The sequence below is a fragment of the Betta splendens genome, chromosome 24, assembly GCF_900634795.4.
Source record: "Betta splendens chromosome 24, fBetSpl5.4, whole genome shotgun sequence".
NCBI classification, from domain to species: domain Eukaryota; kingdom Metazoa; phylum Chordata; class Actinopteri; order Anabantiformes; family Osphronemidae; genus Betta; species Betta splendens.
In genome coordinates, this window is record NC_040901.2 from 10,478,418 (window position 1) to 10,496,538 (window position 18,121).

Sequence of the window (18,121 nt, forward strand, 5' to 3'; positions counted from 1 at the left end):
CACTGATGAGACAAAACCTTTAAGGGGTCAACAACAGTCCAAATCAAGATTATACAAGCCAATCAGGTCTTACTGACTCATATCAAGTCAGGTAAATCACACATAACTTAAACAACCCACTCCTTTATGTTTTCCATCAATCGTTTCAATCAATCTCAAAAAGGCAGGATGCAAATATACATCTGTGAGCAATGACTCCACAGCTTTAGACACAGGAAAATCCTGCAGGATGTTACGTCAGGTCATGTTTTATAAATAACTTAAATATTTAAATCTTCTTCTTAAGTTGCAACATTTCTTAGGTTTGTATTTCTTCATTTTGTTCTAATTTTCCTGCTGTTTATGTGTAAACACTTGGTCTAGATGCCCAATTATGTACATGTAATGGAACGTATGAGGACCACTGTCGTTTTACAGTCACACCATGTGTAACCTGATCCACATTGATCTGACTTCTTACTCCTCTGATAACACAAGTGAATGATCCTTTTCTCACGAACTGTAGACAAAGAGTAAAACACAAAGAGCATCCGTCTTTTAATGAAAACCATGTTAAATAGGGGTCTTGATACATGAATCATGTTTCTTTTATATCATTTGTATATTCTGTGACCTTGTCACCTCATGCACTAATGGTCATTGTCAGGACATATTTTCCATATAGTTATGCAGCAACAAAGTCCTTTCTAACTCTGATCAAACATCTTTCACAGACTTAGGAGGTGAAAGGTCAACCCTGCACATAGAGACAATGTTGAGACACCATTGTTTCAATCATCAGAGTTGACAAAGGGATTGTTTGTCTATTTTTAACTACAAACACCAAAATTGTGTTGGATCTGAGTATGTAGTCATTTTAAAAAGGCTCAAAGATGAAATGTAGAAGAGTCATAATTCAGGACATGATCTACATGAGCATCAGTGGTTTGTTCTAATAAATTAAATTATGAATGACCATTTAAAATACTACTCAAATGCTTATTTTTCTTTTTGAATGAAAAGCAATAGTGAGACATACTGTACTCATCACATTTGCAGTTCAATTAAGTTAATTCATGGAAAGGCCAGAACATTTTGTTCAGGGAGCAACCACACACAGTAAAACCTACTGTAGAGGTTTTTGTATTAAATGACACAGCTTTTTGACACTCAAAATCCCAATATTGTGTATCTGTAAGATAGAATTTAAGAAGCTTGATTGGAGAAATCTCCTTTGAGCTTATCTGTTGGACTCATGCTTGTGATGCTTTAAGACCTTTTGCTGTTTCAACTCATCTGTGGGACGTAAAGAAGCTTAAAAATATGTTGTTTTTTTATGTATGTACGTGCATGTTAGAGGCGCTGATAACTGACTGGGATGAGTAGGTAAAAAAAGAAGCAGGTGACTCAGGTTTCGATTCTGTGTCATGATTCATGTTGTTCTTAAACTGTGGGGCAAAGGTCCACTCGGCTTTCCAGAAGAAGTCTTTATGCATCTGAAGTTGTTTATAAGGACACTGTAGGTTTTGTGTTAAAAACACAGACTCACCTGAAATGTTTCAGTAAATTGGCTTAACTGTGTCTTTCAGTGTGAAATCCCTGCGAGATTACCTGTGAACTGAAATGAAAAATAAAATGATCCATGAGCCTTAAAATAATAGAATGTACTCATGGCTTTTACTTTACTGATACCTTTAGTGAGTGACCCTTTAAGTGTAACAAACAAGCAACACAGTTGCTGATTCAGTATATATTAACTATTATATGGCTTTGATCTGATTAAAAGATGTTTTTGAAAGATAAAGATTGCTGTGACATTTTTAACAGTAAACATCACTGCATGCATTCCTCTATAAAATGGCCTCGGTATCAACATCAAGCCTGAAGACACCAACCCTAAATAATAACAGGAGCTGGACAAGTCATTTGACCAATTCACAGAGACCACCCACACCCAGTGCTGACAGACAAGTCTTGGTTTGTGAAATGCTTTTACCTTTGGCCTGCCACAAGGACTGCTCAGACTTTGGAACCAGGGCAACACATTTGCAAGTCCTGATAATCACATACTCTAAGACTGGAGAAGTATAAAAGCCCAAGGAGAGAAGCAGAAGGATTAGTCTTCACAGAAAGAGGAGGACTCTCCTTCAGGCGTCTTGGAGCTTTGCTTAGCCCGTCATGGGGGGTACCAAGCTCTGCCTTCTGCTGCTGCTGGGCACCTACACTCTGGCCCGTAAGTATCTCGCTTTCTTTAGACTTTATTACATATTCAAAGTGAATATATTTGCAGAAAGAGTTTATGGATGCTTGATATGTTTTGTTTTTGAAAAAGCTTAACACTGTGATATTATTAAATATTTTTATATATAATACAACGTGTTGGGTCATTGACACAACAGAATATAAACCATAGAAATACAAATGTTGCTTTGTCTGTGTCTTCTTGTTGTGCTGAGTATAGTTGACATCAGGCTGTGGTGTTTTTTATTTACAGAGCAGGACGTAGTGTTGAAAGATGGCGTCGAGGAACAAGCTCCAGTTTGTTATTGTGAGTTTTTTAATTGTTTATGATGTTGATTTAAATCAGAAATGTATGATGAATGTTAACTTGTTTTAAGACAACCTCATTTCATTGCTCTGAATGTTGTTATGGTGGTTGTTTTTAGTGGCCAAGCGATTCAAGAACCTCCGGCGGTTTGTGTACGACTACGAAGCTGAGACCATCAACAGTGTGAGCGGCGCGACCGAAAACAAGAGCGGCCCCAAAGTCTCCTGCAAAGTAGGTTCGACCGGTGACGCAAACACCGCAGTGGGGTCTCGACACCCTGTGGCAGAAAACAGCAATACTGAGAAGTGTTTGATCTGCTGCACAGGTTGAGGTTGACGTGCCCCAGACCTGCAGCTTCATCCTCCGCACCACAGAGTGCTCCGTGAGCGAGATCTCTGGCGTGGACGCGCAGGGGAAGCCGCAGCATCGCCCTGCAGCCGACGCCGACGCTTTCCAAGCAGCCATGGCCAAGTGAGTCGCACCACTCCCATTTAATCACCGTTCCAGTGGCAGGTTGTAATAATTATCCGCCCACATCCACAGGAACCCCTTGAAGATCACAGTTGAAGGACTGTCTGCTGTCAAGCTGTACCCCGAGGAGGACGAGCCTGTCAACATCTTGAACGTCAAGAGGGGAATCTTCTCTGCTCTCATGGTGCCCGTCATGGAGGAGGACAAGAACAAGGAAATGGTAGCCGCCCTATTGATTTACAGTCTTATTTCGATTTCATCAGTGCATAGTTACAGATCAATTAAGGCCAGAGTTACATAGGAGAGAATTGACTGTTTGTGGAGAAGAGTCATACAACGATAAACACGTTGCACAATGAGAAGATAAGCTGGCCCAGTCACAGGTGATAAATGCACCCTGTCACATCATGTTCTCATAGTGGCAATCTCTGCCCGCAGGCCAAAGTCCTAGATAGGTTATCACCCATGTAGACGAGTCTCTCCCACTGATTAATAATCAGAATCAGGAAGCTTGCTAAACAAAATAAAACAGGTTAATTGCACCGCTAACTACAGATAAATTATGTTTTTGATCTTTTCCCCCCAACGAGTCAGTACTGATGATGACCTTTCCCCTTTTCCAGGCCACCGTCCATGGGATCTGCTCCACCAGCTTCAGTGTGAACTCCCGGGAGGACATTGCTACTGATGTGACTCTCAGCAGGGACCTGTCCAAATGTGATGAGTTCGTGCCCCGCTGGCAGGCCACCAGTCCGCTGGCCCTCATCTCTGGCATGGTATGAGCAGGCAACGCCCCGATGCTGTTACAGTGACCAAGAAGACTCAGTCCTTTGGGAAAACTTTGTCTTTTAATGATTTAGTGCTTTTCCACAAAACACTGATAATGTATTTTTACCATCAGAACAAAGGCCTGTCTAAGCTGATTAGCAGCACCCAGACCTGCAACTACAAGTTTGACAACCAGAAGAAGCACATGACCAGTGGTGTTTGCACAGAGAAGCACATCTTCCTGCCTCTCTCCTACCAGTGAGTTAAAAACAGCTTTCCTTATGTCACAACCTCTTGTCACATCACAATCAATTTCCTGTTTGAACCATATGTTAATCTTTTTTATTCTCAGGAATGAATATGGAATTTCTACCACAGTGAAGCAGTCTCTGACTCTGCGAGACAGTGCCAAGATCAATGACAGGATATTTGACAACAGTGAGTGTTTAGTCTTTAAATGGTAGAAAGTTTGAAACTAGATACATCACGTCTAGTCTCCAACTGATTTCCTACTGTTTGTTCTATTTCTGTACAGAGGAAGACAACATCAGGTATTTGCCCATGGAGATTGCTGCTGACAAGTGCCCCATCCAGACCAAAGATGCGGCCGTGGCGACATTGCAGAAGCTGAACACCCTGTCACAGAGCGCTAACGGCGAGCAGCGCGCTCACCTCTTCCACAAGCTGGTGACTGAGCTGCGTGAGTTGAACGTCGACGTCCTGGGATCTGCTGTTGGTGAGATGATGGAAATGTCCAGCCCTCTGACGTGGCAAGCTCTGGTGCAGTGTGGCACCCCCGAGTGCACCAGCGTCATCATGAAGGTCCTCAGGACCTTCGAGGAAGGTTCTCTTGAGGTTGACGCTGCTGTCTACGCCCTTGGGCTGCTGCCCAATCCCTCTCCCCTGATGGTCAAGGACATGTTGGCAATGGCTCAGTACAAGCAGAGCAAGCCCATCATGTATGCTCTGAGCAACACAGTCAGGAAGTGAGTAAACCATGATCCTTTATCCTGAGTATTGATTAAGCTCATGATGGCGTCTAATCTTAAACATCCACCTTCGCTTCTAGAATGTTCAAAGCTGAGGGAGTCACCCCTGAGATCACTGCTGTGTCCGAGTTCATGGCCTCTCTTCTGGGTGCAGACTGTGCTGGAGACAAAGATGTGACCTTCCTGACCTTGAGGGTGAGTAACTAACAAAATCTAGAAATAAAATGTTTCATGGCAACGTTTTGTTTTGTCTAGTTGTACTTAACTTTCCATGTGGTTCCATCCAGGTTATTGGAAACATGGGCGATGCAATGGAGGCGGCTAACCCTGCCATAAAAAGCACCCTGGTGAAGTGTATGAGGCAGCCGGCCACCACACTGTCTGTGCAGCTGTCTGCCATCCAGGCTCTGCGACGCATGTCTGTGACAGATGAGGTACGTCACATCCCAGGCAAAACACTGCATCCCAGTTTAAGTTTCCCAAAGTGACTGTTGGTTCCTGTCCAGGTTCGCGCTAACCTTCAGAGGGTCGCCCAGTACCCCAAAGGTGCTGTGCAGAAGCGCCTGGCAGCCTACCTCATTCTGATGAGAGATCCCAAAGACAGCGACATCGAGATGGTGAAGAAGCTGCTCAAGCAAGAACAGAACATGCAGGTCAAGGCCTTCATAACCTCCCACATCCACAACATCATTGTCTCCACTGATGCAGCGACAGAGGGGTGAGAAAACAACATCTGCAAACAGACGCCACAGTACGTCCTAAAAATACTGGCTACTAATTGTTTTGCATATGCTTCGGTGTCTCAGAATCCGTAAGAAGATCATGGATGCTGTCCAGGACTCTGACGTGGCCACACACAACGACTACGCCACAAAGTCTCGCAACTACAAGCTGGATATGGGACTGGAGAGTCTGCAGGCCGACATTCAGAGCAACATCATCTTTGACCCCAGCAGCAAACTGCCCAGAGAGGTGATGCTGGAAACTACCCTGAAGGCTTTTGGATTCAACATGGACATTTGGGAGGTATGTGAATTCATATTCATATTGGGAAAAGTATTATTTGTGTTTCAAATTGTACTGTAGGTGTCCTCACTGTATTGTGTTGAGAAAATACACTAAGTCCACTTTATTTTGCTGGCAGGTTGGCATGGAAGGAAAAGGCTTTGAGCCAACCATTGATGCTTTGTTTGGAAAGAATGGCTTTTTCCCTGACACAGTGTCCAAGAGCCTGTACTGGGCTGAGGACAAGATGCCACCAAAGATCAAGGAAGTTCTGGACAAATGGGTTGCTCCCTTCAAATCAAGCGGCCAGCAGGTATATGCGTATTTGATAACCTCTTTTAGTTATTTCTATATCTCCACTGAAACATTGCAACTGATACAATGGAACTTGTCCCTAAGGTCTCCAAAAACCTTGCAAAAGACATCTTGCAAAATTTCAACAAGCTGCTAAAAGATCTGCAGAGTCAGGAGTCTCCGGAGGCCATGGCCTACCTGAGGATCATGGGAGATGAGCTTGGCTACGCCAAGGGCACCGAACTGAAGGCTATTGCCGATTATGCAGTGATGTACGCAGAAATGCTGATGAAGATCATTCCAGCCAAGGTGCAATTCCAGACTCCTGTTATAACATCACCGCTCGTCATTTGCTACAGTGTTCGTACTGACCGCTGAGTTGTGTTTTTCCTCAGGTGGCTAAACTGATGTCAAGCACCGACAATGAGATTTTTGCCCATTACATCTTCATGGACAACAAATTCATCATGCCAACAGCAACTGGTTTGCCTCTGAAGTTTGGTCTGTCAGGTACCTTTACTCCTGGAGCAAAGGGAGGCATCAACATTGCTCCAAACATGGTAAATCCTCAGTTTTTGATCAGTTAATTACAATAATTAATACATTACATTGTAATGCATTACATTCAATGTGGTCTGTTTAAATCTCCACAGAAGGAGCTGCTGTTCATGCCCTCAGTCGGAGTTGAGTTTGTGACTCAGATGGGAGTTCATCTCCCTGAATTTGTTGAGGCCGCTGTTGAGATGCACACCAACATGTACCACGAGAGCACACTCAATGCCAGGATCACCATGGAGCAGAACCAGGTCAAGCTTTCCATCCCCGCCCCACAGGGCACCACAAGGCTTTTCAGCATCAGGTAACAAATCCCATAAAGATGGCGTTTTTTGGTGTATAACCTGGCTCCCATGACAACAAGACGGAAACTGATTTTGATGTTCCTGTTTCTAATCTAATAGCAATAAAGTGATGATCATGGGTGCTGGCCAGGCTACGGTGATCCCACACACAACCAGTGCATCAAACTGCAGCCCTCTCTTCCCTGGAGTCAAATTTTGCACCAAAACTCTTCATGCTGCCACTGGTGACAAGACTCCCTACTGCCCCCTGAATGGGGAGACTATGTAAGTGAAGATCCTAATCAGAAATGCCTCATCTTAGAAATGGAACAGTTTTCAGCTTGACAATGAATCTTTGTTTTCATCATCACGTTTGAATGAAAATTCATGAGAGAATTTTTAAATGGATTTTACAGGTTTGCTGTAGACATCGAGCCAACTGAGGGAGTATCTGAGTACACAGCCACCATCGCCTATAAGCTCCTCAGTGAAGGAAAGGACGGCCGGCAGAAGGTTGACTCTTTGAAGATGACCCTGAAAGCTGAAGGTAAAAATCAAAGCAAAAAAAAATGAATGACAATAAATAAATGACATGAGCCTGAGATTTTTCAAACTTTCTGTCTCCAGGTGATCAGCCTACTGAGGCCTCAGCCACCATGAAGTACAACAGGAACAGGAATGTTTTCACAACCCAAATTCAGATTCCTGACTTTGACGTTGAGGCTGGTGTAAAGGTTGCCATGACTGACAGCAGCGCCAAAGGCAAATCCCTCATCTTTGAAATTTCCAACAAAAATGTGCCCCAACTTTCTCTGATTGGCCGCGCCAAGTAAGTAACCCCTGCTGCAGAGATAGTTTAAACTCAACACACACTATAGCGGTTGAGCTCAGACTGACGGTCTTGTTTTGGTCACAGGGTTCAGGCCATGAGTGACAGCATGGTGCAGGTTCAACTGTTAGTCCCCTCACTCCAGACGGATGCCACCATTATTGCTACCATGAGCAAAGTTGACGGACTCACCATGGAGATCAAGACTGATGTGAAACTCCCAGAGAGCTCTTCCATCCAGGCAATCACTCTGAAATACGGTACAGTATGCTTGAATGAAATAATGAGAAATAAAGTGTGATGATTTCAGGCATTTGTTTGAAATTTGGAACTAAAGACCTATTTGTTTTGTATCCAAGGACAAGAATGGGCTGAGATTCAGTTGATGTCCAAACTGAATGCTGAAACTAAGAGCCTGGTGCTCTACGCTAATGTTGTCCAGGACTGGATCAGTCAGTCTGTAGAAGACCTTATGGACCAGCAGGTTGTCAAAACTGACATGAAACTGCGTCACATCTTCAACAAAGCAGTTGAGGTAAAACATTTCAACAGTTTTACAAAAACTTGACTTGGTCCTTTTTTTTCGAGACAAAGGCATTTTCATATGCTGTTTCATCAGGCCAGCAATATCTGGATGGACAAGATCACAGCTGATGTTCCCTATGTTGAGACTCTGAGGAAGAGCTTGGCCGAAGTGGAAGTGCCCTCCATACCTGAAAACCTCTTCATGAACCTGTAAGTGTAACGCACCTCCACTGAACTGAAGAAGAAGTAAAGTAATGACGTAGTAGTAGTGTAATTATGAAATTAAATCATTGCAATAACAATGACTTTCTTCATCTGTTCCCCAGTGAAAGCACATTCAAATACAAGTTCAATCAGGAACGTCTGACCATCAGTATTCCTTTGCCTCTTGGAGGCAAATCGTCTGAGGAGCTAAGGATTCCTCAGATGGTCACCTCCCCACAAATCTCTGTGCCTCAGCTGGGATTGATCCTGACCCCACAGGAGATCAAGATCCCCACCTTCACCATCCCTTCTGAATATGACCTCACTCTGCCTCTGATGGGGATGGTGGAGATGTCTGCCAAGGTCAACAGCAACTTGTACAACTGGGAGGCAATGGTCTCTGCTGGCAACAACACTGAAGAGTCTCCCACCTACCTGGCTAAGTTCACTGTCATGGCTGACAGTCCAATCAAACTTCTGTCCTTCTCCACTGAGGGTAATTCATTGGTTTTAATTATGCATTTATCATTTAATACAACTGAAACAATAGAAATGTTGACTAACTGCCTATTAATGCAAATACAAAATGGAGACTAATCGACTTTACTGACTTGTCTGTTTTAAAGGTTCTACAAAAATCACTGACACAACAGAGAAGACGATTAAATTCACCACTAATGGCTCCCTGAAGCACATGCTCCTGAAGACAGGCTTTAGTGTACTTGAAACCATTTCTGTCACAGACAGTATACTAACAACTGGAAGGTATAACATCTATGCTACTGCTCCTGTGGGTCTGGACTCCTCTCTGACTGTTACCACCCAGTTAACCCTCGACTCGAACATGCTGTCTGGGGACATCAACACAGATGGAAGTGTTTCTGTCGGACCCATGACCGCTACCACCACGTACCTCCACACCTTCTCAGTTGACCCAACAAAGGAAGAAGCGAGACTAGAGAGTACGCTGAGGGTAAACTCAGAGATCCTGAAGGTTCTTAACAAGATCAAGGCATCATATGCTGATAAGGAACTTTCGATTGAGTCTAGCACCAACATGAACAGTGAGCCCATCAAGCACACCACCAAAATGAGTCTAAACTACAAGGATGTCAAGCTTAGCATGCAGTCTGACTCTGTGACCAAAGCTGACGAGAGAATCCTTCGAAGCCAGGTGGAGTTTTCTGCCTCTGAAGGACAGGCCAGCCTCAGGATCGAAAACCAAGCTGACGATACGGTGAACCGTGCCTACTCGTTGCTAACTGGCTCCTTGAACCCCTCTGGTTTTGAGATCAACACAGATGCTTCTGTAAACATATTTTCAAGCCTTGCTGCTCACAAGGCCACTTTGGCCCTGAACATGGATGGCCTGACCACCAGCTGTACAACAACGGCTCAGCACAGCCCACTGACCTTTGAGAATGTGTTCCATGGCGGTCTTGACACCTCTGGTGCCACCATGTCTGTCACCACCAAGGGAGCCATTAAAGAGCACAAGGCTGAGCTCAGTGTTGAAGGGAAGATTGCAACCACAGAAATCTATTTCAATGGAATCTTCGAAGGCCACGTCTTTGACCTCAATGCCAGGAACAGAGTAAACCTCAGAGTCAATGAAGATGGCTTGGTCGTCTCCAACAACATGGTTGGATCCTACGTCGAGATGAGAACTGAAAACACACACTCGCTGTCTCTCACACCAAGATCTTTTACTGTCCATTCCAAGACTGATAACGTCCTTGACAAGAAGAACTCCTACATGCATGACATCACTCTTAACTTGGAGCATTTCGTTGCCTCAGTGATCATGAAAAATGACCTGACGGTCATGGCTGTCAACTTTGTGAACGAGGCCCAGTTCAAGGCAGAGCCCTACAACATGGAGCTGACTGGAACAATGAAGGGAGCCTTCTCGGAGGAAGAGATCAAACACACTTATGACATCAAGATTGTTGACTTGGTCTTGTCTGCAAAGTGCAATACCAATGGGAAACTGCTGGGATCTCACATGACACATACCACTGATGTGGAAGTGGCTGGACTCACTCTGAAATTCAACAATGTGGCTAATATCAACTCACCATCTCTTCGTCTGAACAACAAAGTCAAAACTACTGCTGCACCCTTCACCTTGAACATTGAAGCCACTCACAACTCAGATGGTGCTGTGTATTTCTATGGACAGCAGAGCGGCAACCTATACAGCAAATTCCTCCTGAAGGCAGAACCCTTGTTGTTCACACATTCATTTGAGTACAGAGCCTCCACCACTCATGAGCTGGAAGACAGGCCGACTATGAAGACCAGCATGGAGAACAAATTCAACAGCATCCTGAGTCTAGACGAGCAAAGTGTCACAATGAAGATGGAATCCAAATTGAACGAACATAAGTTTGAGCAAGAGATGAGTGCTTATAACAATGCTGAGAAAATTGGTATTGAGGTGGAAGGAGAAGTCTCAACCTCCCTCTTTAGTGATAAGAAGGCAGATTATGCCATTTCTGGATTTGTGAAATATGACAAAAACAGCGAAAGCCACTTTATCTACATCCCATTTGCTGAGCATCTGCCTGCATTCACCGAAAATGCAAAGGCAACAGCAATGAAACTAATGGAGCACAGCACCGAGATGCTAAAAGATATCAACAACAACTATGAGATTAGCACCACATTTCAGAAGAAAGTGTCAGAACTGAAGGAGGTCATTGACAACTTTGACTTCAAACTCTTTGTCCAAGACCTGAGAAAGTTCTCAAAGTCAGTGGAAGATGTCATGACAAACCTGGCAGCCAAGTTCCCAACTGAAAAGATCGTGCAAGTGTTGAAATCTATCAAGGAGGCTGTTATGGCTTGGATCAATAAGCACAACATTCCTAACAGGCTCAGTGAGATGCATGCCAAGATTGAAGACATCCTCTCCAGCTATGAGGTTGAGAAGATGATTGGAGCCATCATGGACGAAGTTGTTCAATTCATGAGGCAGTATGAGGTGAGGGAAAAGATTCAGTCTGCATTTGTTGCAATCAGGTCTATTGACATACAGCCTTTGCTCCAAAAAGCAATGGGTCCAGCTCAGGAGTTGATGGACGAACTGTATTCATTTGACTTCAAAGACCTGATTGAAGACATGAGTGAATACATCATGAGAATGATCCAGAAAATCAAATCTTTTGATTATGAGCCTTTGGCTATGGAGCTAAAAGAGAAAGTTGCAGATATGAGCAAGATTCCCTGCTTTGGAAAACTCTACGGGGAGTTCAAAGTTACCTCACCTCAGTACAAACTCAGAACCACTGCCAACCTGGAGAACACCACAACTACATCAGTCACACCAGAATTCAAAATCAACCTCAAGTCACAGGCTACATCGACCCTGAAAGCCCTGGACTTCCTGGTAGATGCCAGTGCCCACTTTGCTGCACCCAAGATGAGCCGACTCTCCATCTCTGAGAACCTCAAAGTTGAGCAGTCATACTTCACACTTGATCACAGCGGAACAACGGCTCTGTATGGTCTGTCAGCTCAGTCTTCTGTTAACACGGCAGCAAAGGTCACCACAGAGTTCTATGTAGCAGAGCTTACCAACAACGCCTTCTTTGCCATGGAGAAGGGAGTCTCTGCAAAGGCAGACACCACCTACAACCATGACCTCAATGTGCCAGCACTCAACATCTTCAGTGAAACATCAATGAAGCAAAAGACTGTTTTCCTGCTTGACGCTGGCACTACCACTTTGACCCTTAACAATGTGGCCAGTGAAAAGTATGCAGTTCAGGATTTCTCTGATCAGGTGGCCCACAAGAGCGACATGGAAGTGGTCATGGATCTCCACACAGCTAAAATCACTTTCACTGGAGAAACTGGAAGCAAGCAGTTCAAAATGAACCAAGATTTTGTTGCTGATATGTGCATCTTCCGTCACCTAATTATCAACGCCAAGCTTGAGACAGAAACACCTTTCATGAAGGCCAGTGTAGCTGAGGTCAAGCTCCAGGCCAAAGCTGAAGACATGAAATTTGACTTCACCGCCTCTCATACTGCAGAACTAGTTGGGCTGGTGGAAGGAACTATTTCAAGCTCGGCCCTGGCTTTGATCAGCCCCACTGAGTTCATGTTTGACACCAAGAACAAGGGGAACACCAAAGTTGCTCTTCCATTCAAGCTGGTTGGAAAGATGGATCTGCAGAATGACATGGCTCTCACCTTCAACTCTGATGTCCAGCAAGCCACCTGGACAGGCCTAGCTAGATTCAACCAGTACAAATACTCACACGACTTCGCCTTGAACAACGGCGAAGAAGAAATTATCCTAATTTCCCAGATTAACGGAGAAGCAAACCTTGATGTGCTGAAGCAACAAATCACCATTCCCTCAATCACTGTGCCACTTGTTCTTATAAAGACTCCAAAAGTGGAGGACTTCTCTCTGTGGGAAGATACTGGCCTTAGCAATATCCTAACCACAACTCAGCAGACGATTGACATCAACTCCAAGCTGAAGTACAAAAAGAGGATGCTTGGCATTATTATAACTCCAGCCGTTACTGACATCAACTCCAAATTCGAGAATCTGCACAACAAAATGCTCTTCGGCAGGGACAAGGTTGCATCCATCCTCGATGCATTGTACAGCAACGCAAAGACAGGCTATGGCAAATACAGCAGTGAGCTGCCAAAGACCATCACAGTACCTGCCTACAAAGTTCCAGTGATGAATGTGGAGACGTCAACCTTCACCATCCCCCTGCCTGACTTCACTGCCATCACAGTGCCTGATGTGAACGTTCAATCTTCTATCAGCAAGATGACTATTCCAAAGATCACTCTAGACATCGAGAGCATTGTAGTCCCAATCATGGGTGATCTAACCTATGAGTTCTCCATGAAAACACCAATGATCACGCTCAAGACTGATACCAGCATCCTCAACCAGGACGACTTCATAATGAAATTTGATGCTTCCTCAGCCTCTGAATTTGAAATCCTGCGTGGAAAAATTCAGGCCATGACCAACATAAACTACCTCAAAATTACCTCTGCGTTGTCTTTGAAACATCAGATGGTGGAGGGAAACCATGACAGCACCATTTCATTCCGTTATAAAAACATCGGCATCACCAATTCAGCCAAGGTTAATCTACCTGAGCTGACAATTGAAGTCAAGCAGGAGCTGACTGGAAGTCCAGAGGAAGGCCTTCTTGTCTCCATGTCCTTACCATGTGCTGGACTCATTGCTGTTCAGATGCAGACCACGGAACCAGCACTAGTGAAAGCAAGACTCTACGGTCGCTACCAGGTATGAGAACATTTGTTTGTAACTACCTATTAATGCATTTAAAGTGTAAGTAGAGTCTTGATTTGATTTTGTGTTAATCTTTCTCCACAGTCTGAGCCAACTACAGACGTTGATATCTTGGGTTTAAAGATGTCCGTGATGAACTCGGAGAAGCTCAACATTCAGACAACCTGGAATATGGAGATTCCTTATGAGGTGATGGCAGGAATAAACAAACAGGTGCCCACAGTTGTGAAGATGGTGTCCGATCCCGCCGTCAGCGCATATAACAGAATCCGCAGACAGGCTAAAATCCTCATGACGAACACTGAAAAGGCTAGAAAGCAGGGTAAAGAACTTGTTGTGAGGGCTTTTGAGCAGCTTTCGGCTTTCAACCCTCCTACTGTTGTGGTAGATGTCACAGATAAGACCATTGTGATCCTCAAAAACTACCAAAGGAAAGTTGAACTTGTGCTTGATGCTGTTCTTAAATTCCTGAGAGACACCAAATTCCAGATCCCTGGCTTTGAACAGAAGCTGTCTGGACTTGAGATCTACCAGAAATACACCGCTTTTGTTGCTGATGTATCTGAGGAAGCTGTTCAAAAGATTCCTGAGTATTTTGCCTCCATGTTTAAGGTCGTCCTTGATTATGTAAAAGCCATTGAATTCACCCTCCCTGGGTCTAATTATGTTGTCAAAGGAGGAGAAGTTCTTGATGATTTGTTTTTAGCTCTGAAGAAAGCCCAAGATCAAGCGATAATCATTGTAAGGAAACTGGGAGATATCAAGGTGGAAGACATGATTAAGAAAATCTCAGCATTCATGCAGTTTACCATCAAACAAAGTGAGAACCTTCTCCAGACCCTGAAATCTCAGAATGTGGAGAAGCTCTTCACCTTTGTGACTGATATGTACAACGACTTTATCAGCTGCCCTGTCATGGCTGATGTTACCCAGCAGGTCGAAGAGGCCTACAATATTGTTCTGGAATACCTTAAAGCTGTGAAGGCTAAACTGCAGAAAATCTTTGCTGACATGTCTGGTGAAAAGCTTCAGGCTGACATCCAGCTGAAGATCAACCGGTTCGTCAAAAGTGTTAATTCATACTACAACAGCATCATTAAGTCCATTAACGAGAAAAGTAAAAATGTCAAACAGTTTGTCAGAGTAAGTGAGAGACAGGTGGAGGTTGATATTCCTTTACCAGTAATTCCCAAATTCAACTAACTGATCAAATGATAGTGTTTGTATTGACTGCATCTGTTGTGGAACCATCAACAACATTAACATGGTCTATCAAAAATACATGACTGTGCCTACAGGTGTTCAATAAGCTCGTTATTCTGTTGTTTTTCAGTATATCAATTGTGTTTATTATTTTACAGTAGACTACCACTCACTGTGACACTACTGTGTTTGTGTCTTGTACTATTTAAAAGAAAATATGGGGACTTCAATAAAAACCATTTGTACTGCATCTGTGCATTTGCTTATAAACAGCAGAGCTATAAAAACATCCATACAGTTTGTCCCATTAGTCTCTTCTGTCCTCGGGTTTAAATTTAGCACAGGCAAATATCTGTGATCACAAAATGAGGCTGGGAGTTAGAGTCAGTTTGAGAGTAAAAATAGAAAAAAGTCCCAAAATTGCTTCCCCTTTTGAACTGCATGAAATAATGTCTCATATGATTCTAAGAAGTGATGAAAGAGTGCCCCATCTCTTACAGATGACAGCCACAGCTGGAACAGAACAGAAAATGAGCCAAAGGAATGATAAAAAAAGACATAGTGACACACTGATTTTTATTTACTTTCCCGGAATAGTACAGCTTGTTCTCTTTCATTGCGTCGTGGATTCCCACTGTTTGCGATCTACCATCCGCTCCTAGAAAATATTGTGCAATATAATGTGAGCACACTGAACAGGATAAGCACATTTGTTCTAAAAAACACGGGTGAAACCTCACAGCCTGATCAGTGAACACTGGAAATCAGAGGCACATGAAAGAGGCCAGTGTGGGAAATTTACCAGTCCAGCACAAAGCATTCCTGATGTGGAAGTCAGCAAAAAGCCCAGCAACAGACAGCAGGAATGTGACTTTTACACGCCTATAACTCTGATTCAACTAATACAAGTTACTCCTTCAACTCGGCTTTTTTTACGTATCTTACTAAGCTTTGTAAAACCATTTAAAGCTAAGTTGAACATTTGTCATCAGTTTCCATTAAAAAAGCATCTCGCTGTGTACATCCAGCAGGGTTTTTAACAGCTCCCTTTGTTCATAGCTGTCATTGGAACAAGAACTCCCTCAAAGTCACTTACACCACGCTTGTGCGCAGAGACACGTTAAAACAGGAGCTGAATTAGTTTCACAAGAGTGGAAAATGCTCAGTGACATTACGTTCAAAGTATCAGCCAGGCTTCGAGTTTCACATACAATCATAATGAAAGACATTAGGTTCGGAAAACCTTTCTCAACCAGTATAAGTTAGTTGTACAGCTGAAAACAAAAAAGGAAAATAATACTAGTTAGTTCTAGTCAAAGGGATGCCCTTTATTTAAATTTGTGTCATTGTTGTATAATTATAGTAATATGGTTTTGTCATCACATGGCTTAATCCATATACTGTATAAATATCCCACCACTTATAGAGCCAATTCTCTCATGACACAATGTTTTTACAACAGAACAACAAGTCTCATGCTCAGAGCTCTCCTGAAAATACTGCCCGCGTACATTAAATGTAACACAACTAGAGCGGAACGGAAACGCGAAGCAGATTGTCCACATCCACCAGTGAACAACACTCAAGCTGGAGTTTAGGCTTCCGGGACTGGTTCCTCCCGTGATTTACTAAGCGTTGGGGGACGTTTTCACAACAAGGTAGACAAGTAAAGAGTGCAGTCTTTTGCTTTGCCCATTGTAAAGTATGAACCGTGGCAGGAAGGCTTTCACACACACGATAATTCAGCAATTGGAACGTTGGCTCCAAAGCAGGCCTGCGGTCAGCCTTGTCCACGGGAGAGGGGGGTCGACAGCTGGCGTCTCTTCTTCACCCCTCTGAGTCACACTGGGACCATGTGATCCACCAGACACCAGGCTGGAACCAGATCCCGTTCCCACACAGATCCCCAGCCGTGCTCAAAACAAGTCATTCGTCGCCAGTCACATGTTTCGGCTCAGCCCGGTCGCCGCCGCGCACGTCGAGGCGCGTCCAGAGCCTCGTGGCGGAGCCGCGGGTGCGTCATCGTCGGCCGCACAAAGTCCGCTCACATCAGGACGCAGCACTTGAGGCACCCGTTCGGCGGCGTCCGCCGCTTCTGCAACGCGGCGCGCGTCGCCGTCTCGAACACCTCCCAGATCCCCTCCTTGGTTTTGGCCGAGCACTCCAAGTAGTCATAGGCGCCGATGCGCGTGGCCATGGCGCGGCCGTCCTCCGCCTTCACCGGCTCCAGCTTCAGCCGCGACAGGTCGTTCTTCACGTTCTCGTCGTTGCGCAGGTCCTTCTTGTTCGCCACCAGAATAATGGGCACGTTGGGGCAGAAGTGTTTCACCTCGGGCACCCACTTCTCGGGAATGTTTTCCAACGAGTCCGGGCTGTCCACGGAGAAGCACATGAGGATGACGTCGGTGTCCGGGTAGGAGAGCGGCCGCAGGCGGTCGTAGTCCTCCTGGCCCGCCGTGTCCCACAGCGCGAGCTGGACCTGCTTGTTGTCCACCTCTATGTCCGCCACGTACGTCTCGAACACGGTGGGGACGTAGACCTCGGGGAACTCGTCTTTGCTGAACACGATCAGAAGACACGTTTTCCCGCACGCGCCGTCCCCCACGACCACGAGTTTCTTGCGTATGTCTGCCATTCCGTCCTCTCCCACCGCAGCTCTAGCGTGGCATCCGAACACAGTCGCGAACAGTCCGATATCCTACAATATAACTGACACCGTGCTGCCTCGGTCCGGTACGCGAACACAGTCCACAGAATCTTTAGCAACACAACGTTGCGATGCCTTTATAAAGCGCTGGGTGGTTTCCTAAATATAGCAACCCAATCGGAAATAGGGAAGTGAGCCCCATGCGCGTAATGGAGGAGGTGATTGGATCTAATGCAGTCTCATATGTAGAGGAGGGTCACAGACCACGAAGACCCGCCCGACCCAGGTTCAGCCGAATCTGACTGAATCACAAAGTATTACGCACTTCTTTGTAATTCCCCGCACTGGGACCTCTGCAGTGAACCTATTGTCATTTAATCACCCCACACCCAAGACACGGATGTTGAGATTCTCTTACTGATTACAAAATTATTTAATAAATATAAAGCAAATGTGTAATAATTACTCTGTTAGAAGAGCGCGTTTGGGGGGAACGGTCTGTGTCATTAGCGTTATAATTT

General features: G+C 44.6%; 2 protein-coding genes across 2 annotated transcripts; one reads left to right on the top strand and one right to left on the bottom strand.

Moving 5' to 3' along the window:
• The first annotated feature begins 1,992 nt into the window (after positions 1–1,992).
• Positions 1,993–15,203, top strand: LOC114849316 (apolipoprotein B-100-like). The gene is made up of 26 exons (XM_029140601.3): positions 1,993–2,212; positions 2,474–2,527; positions 2,646–2,758; positions 2,853–2,998; positions 3,071–3,218; positions 3,622–3,774; positions 3,900–4,024; positions 4,119–4,204; positions 4,302–4,752; positions 4,836–4,950; positions 5,043–5,189; positions 5,262–5,473; positions 5,562–5,781; positions 5,900–6,073; positions 6,160–6,363; positions 6,450–6,614; positions 6,708–6,913; positions 7,014–7,178; positions 7,310–7,440; positions 7,521–7,722; positions 7,810–7,982; positions 8,082–8,257; positions 8,342–8,457; positions 8,574–8,947; positions 9,078–13,744; positions 13,835–15,203. Exons 1-26 carry the CDS (start codon positions 2,158–2,160, stop codon positions 14,951–14,953), a joined length of 9,897 nt encoding a protein of 3,298 aa, XP_028996434.1. The 5' UTR covers positions 1,993–2,157; the 3' UTR covers positions 14,954–15,203.
• Positions 15,204–15,512: 309 nt separating this feature from the next.
• LOC114849319 (rho-related GTP-binding protein RhoB) lies at positions 15,513–17,736 on the bottom strand. Its single transcript, XM_029140606.3, has one exon. The coding sequence runs from the start codon at positions 17,586–17,588 to the stop codon at positions 16,998–17,000; it is 591 nt and encodes a 196-aa protein (XP_028996439.1). The 5' UTR covers positions 17,589–17,736; the 3' UTR covers positions 15,513–16,997.
• Positions 17,737–18,121: the final 385 nt, after the last annotated feature.

Excerpts from the sequence above, each read along its gene's own strand:
- LOC114849316 (XM_029140601.3), top strand. The coding sequence starts at position 2,158 with ATGGGGGGTACCAAGCTCTGCCTTCTGCTGCTGCTGGGCACCTACACT. Across the intron at positions 5,474-5,561 it reads ACTGATGCAGCGACAGAGGG|AATCCGTAAGAAGATCATGG; the intron begins GTGAGAAAACAA and ends TCGGTGTCTCAG. Across the intron at positions 6,074-6,159 it reads TCAAATCAAGCGGCCAGCAG|GTCTCCAAAAACCTTGCAAA; the intron begins GTATATGCGTAT and ends CTTGTCCCTAAG.
- LOC114849319 (XM_029140606.3), bottom strand. The coding sequence starts at position 17,588 with ATGGCAGACATACGCAAGAAACTCGTGGTCGTGGGGGACGGCGCGTGC.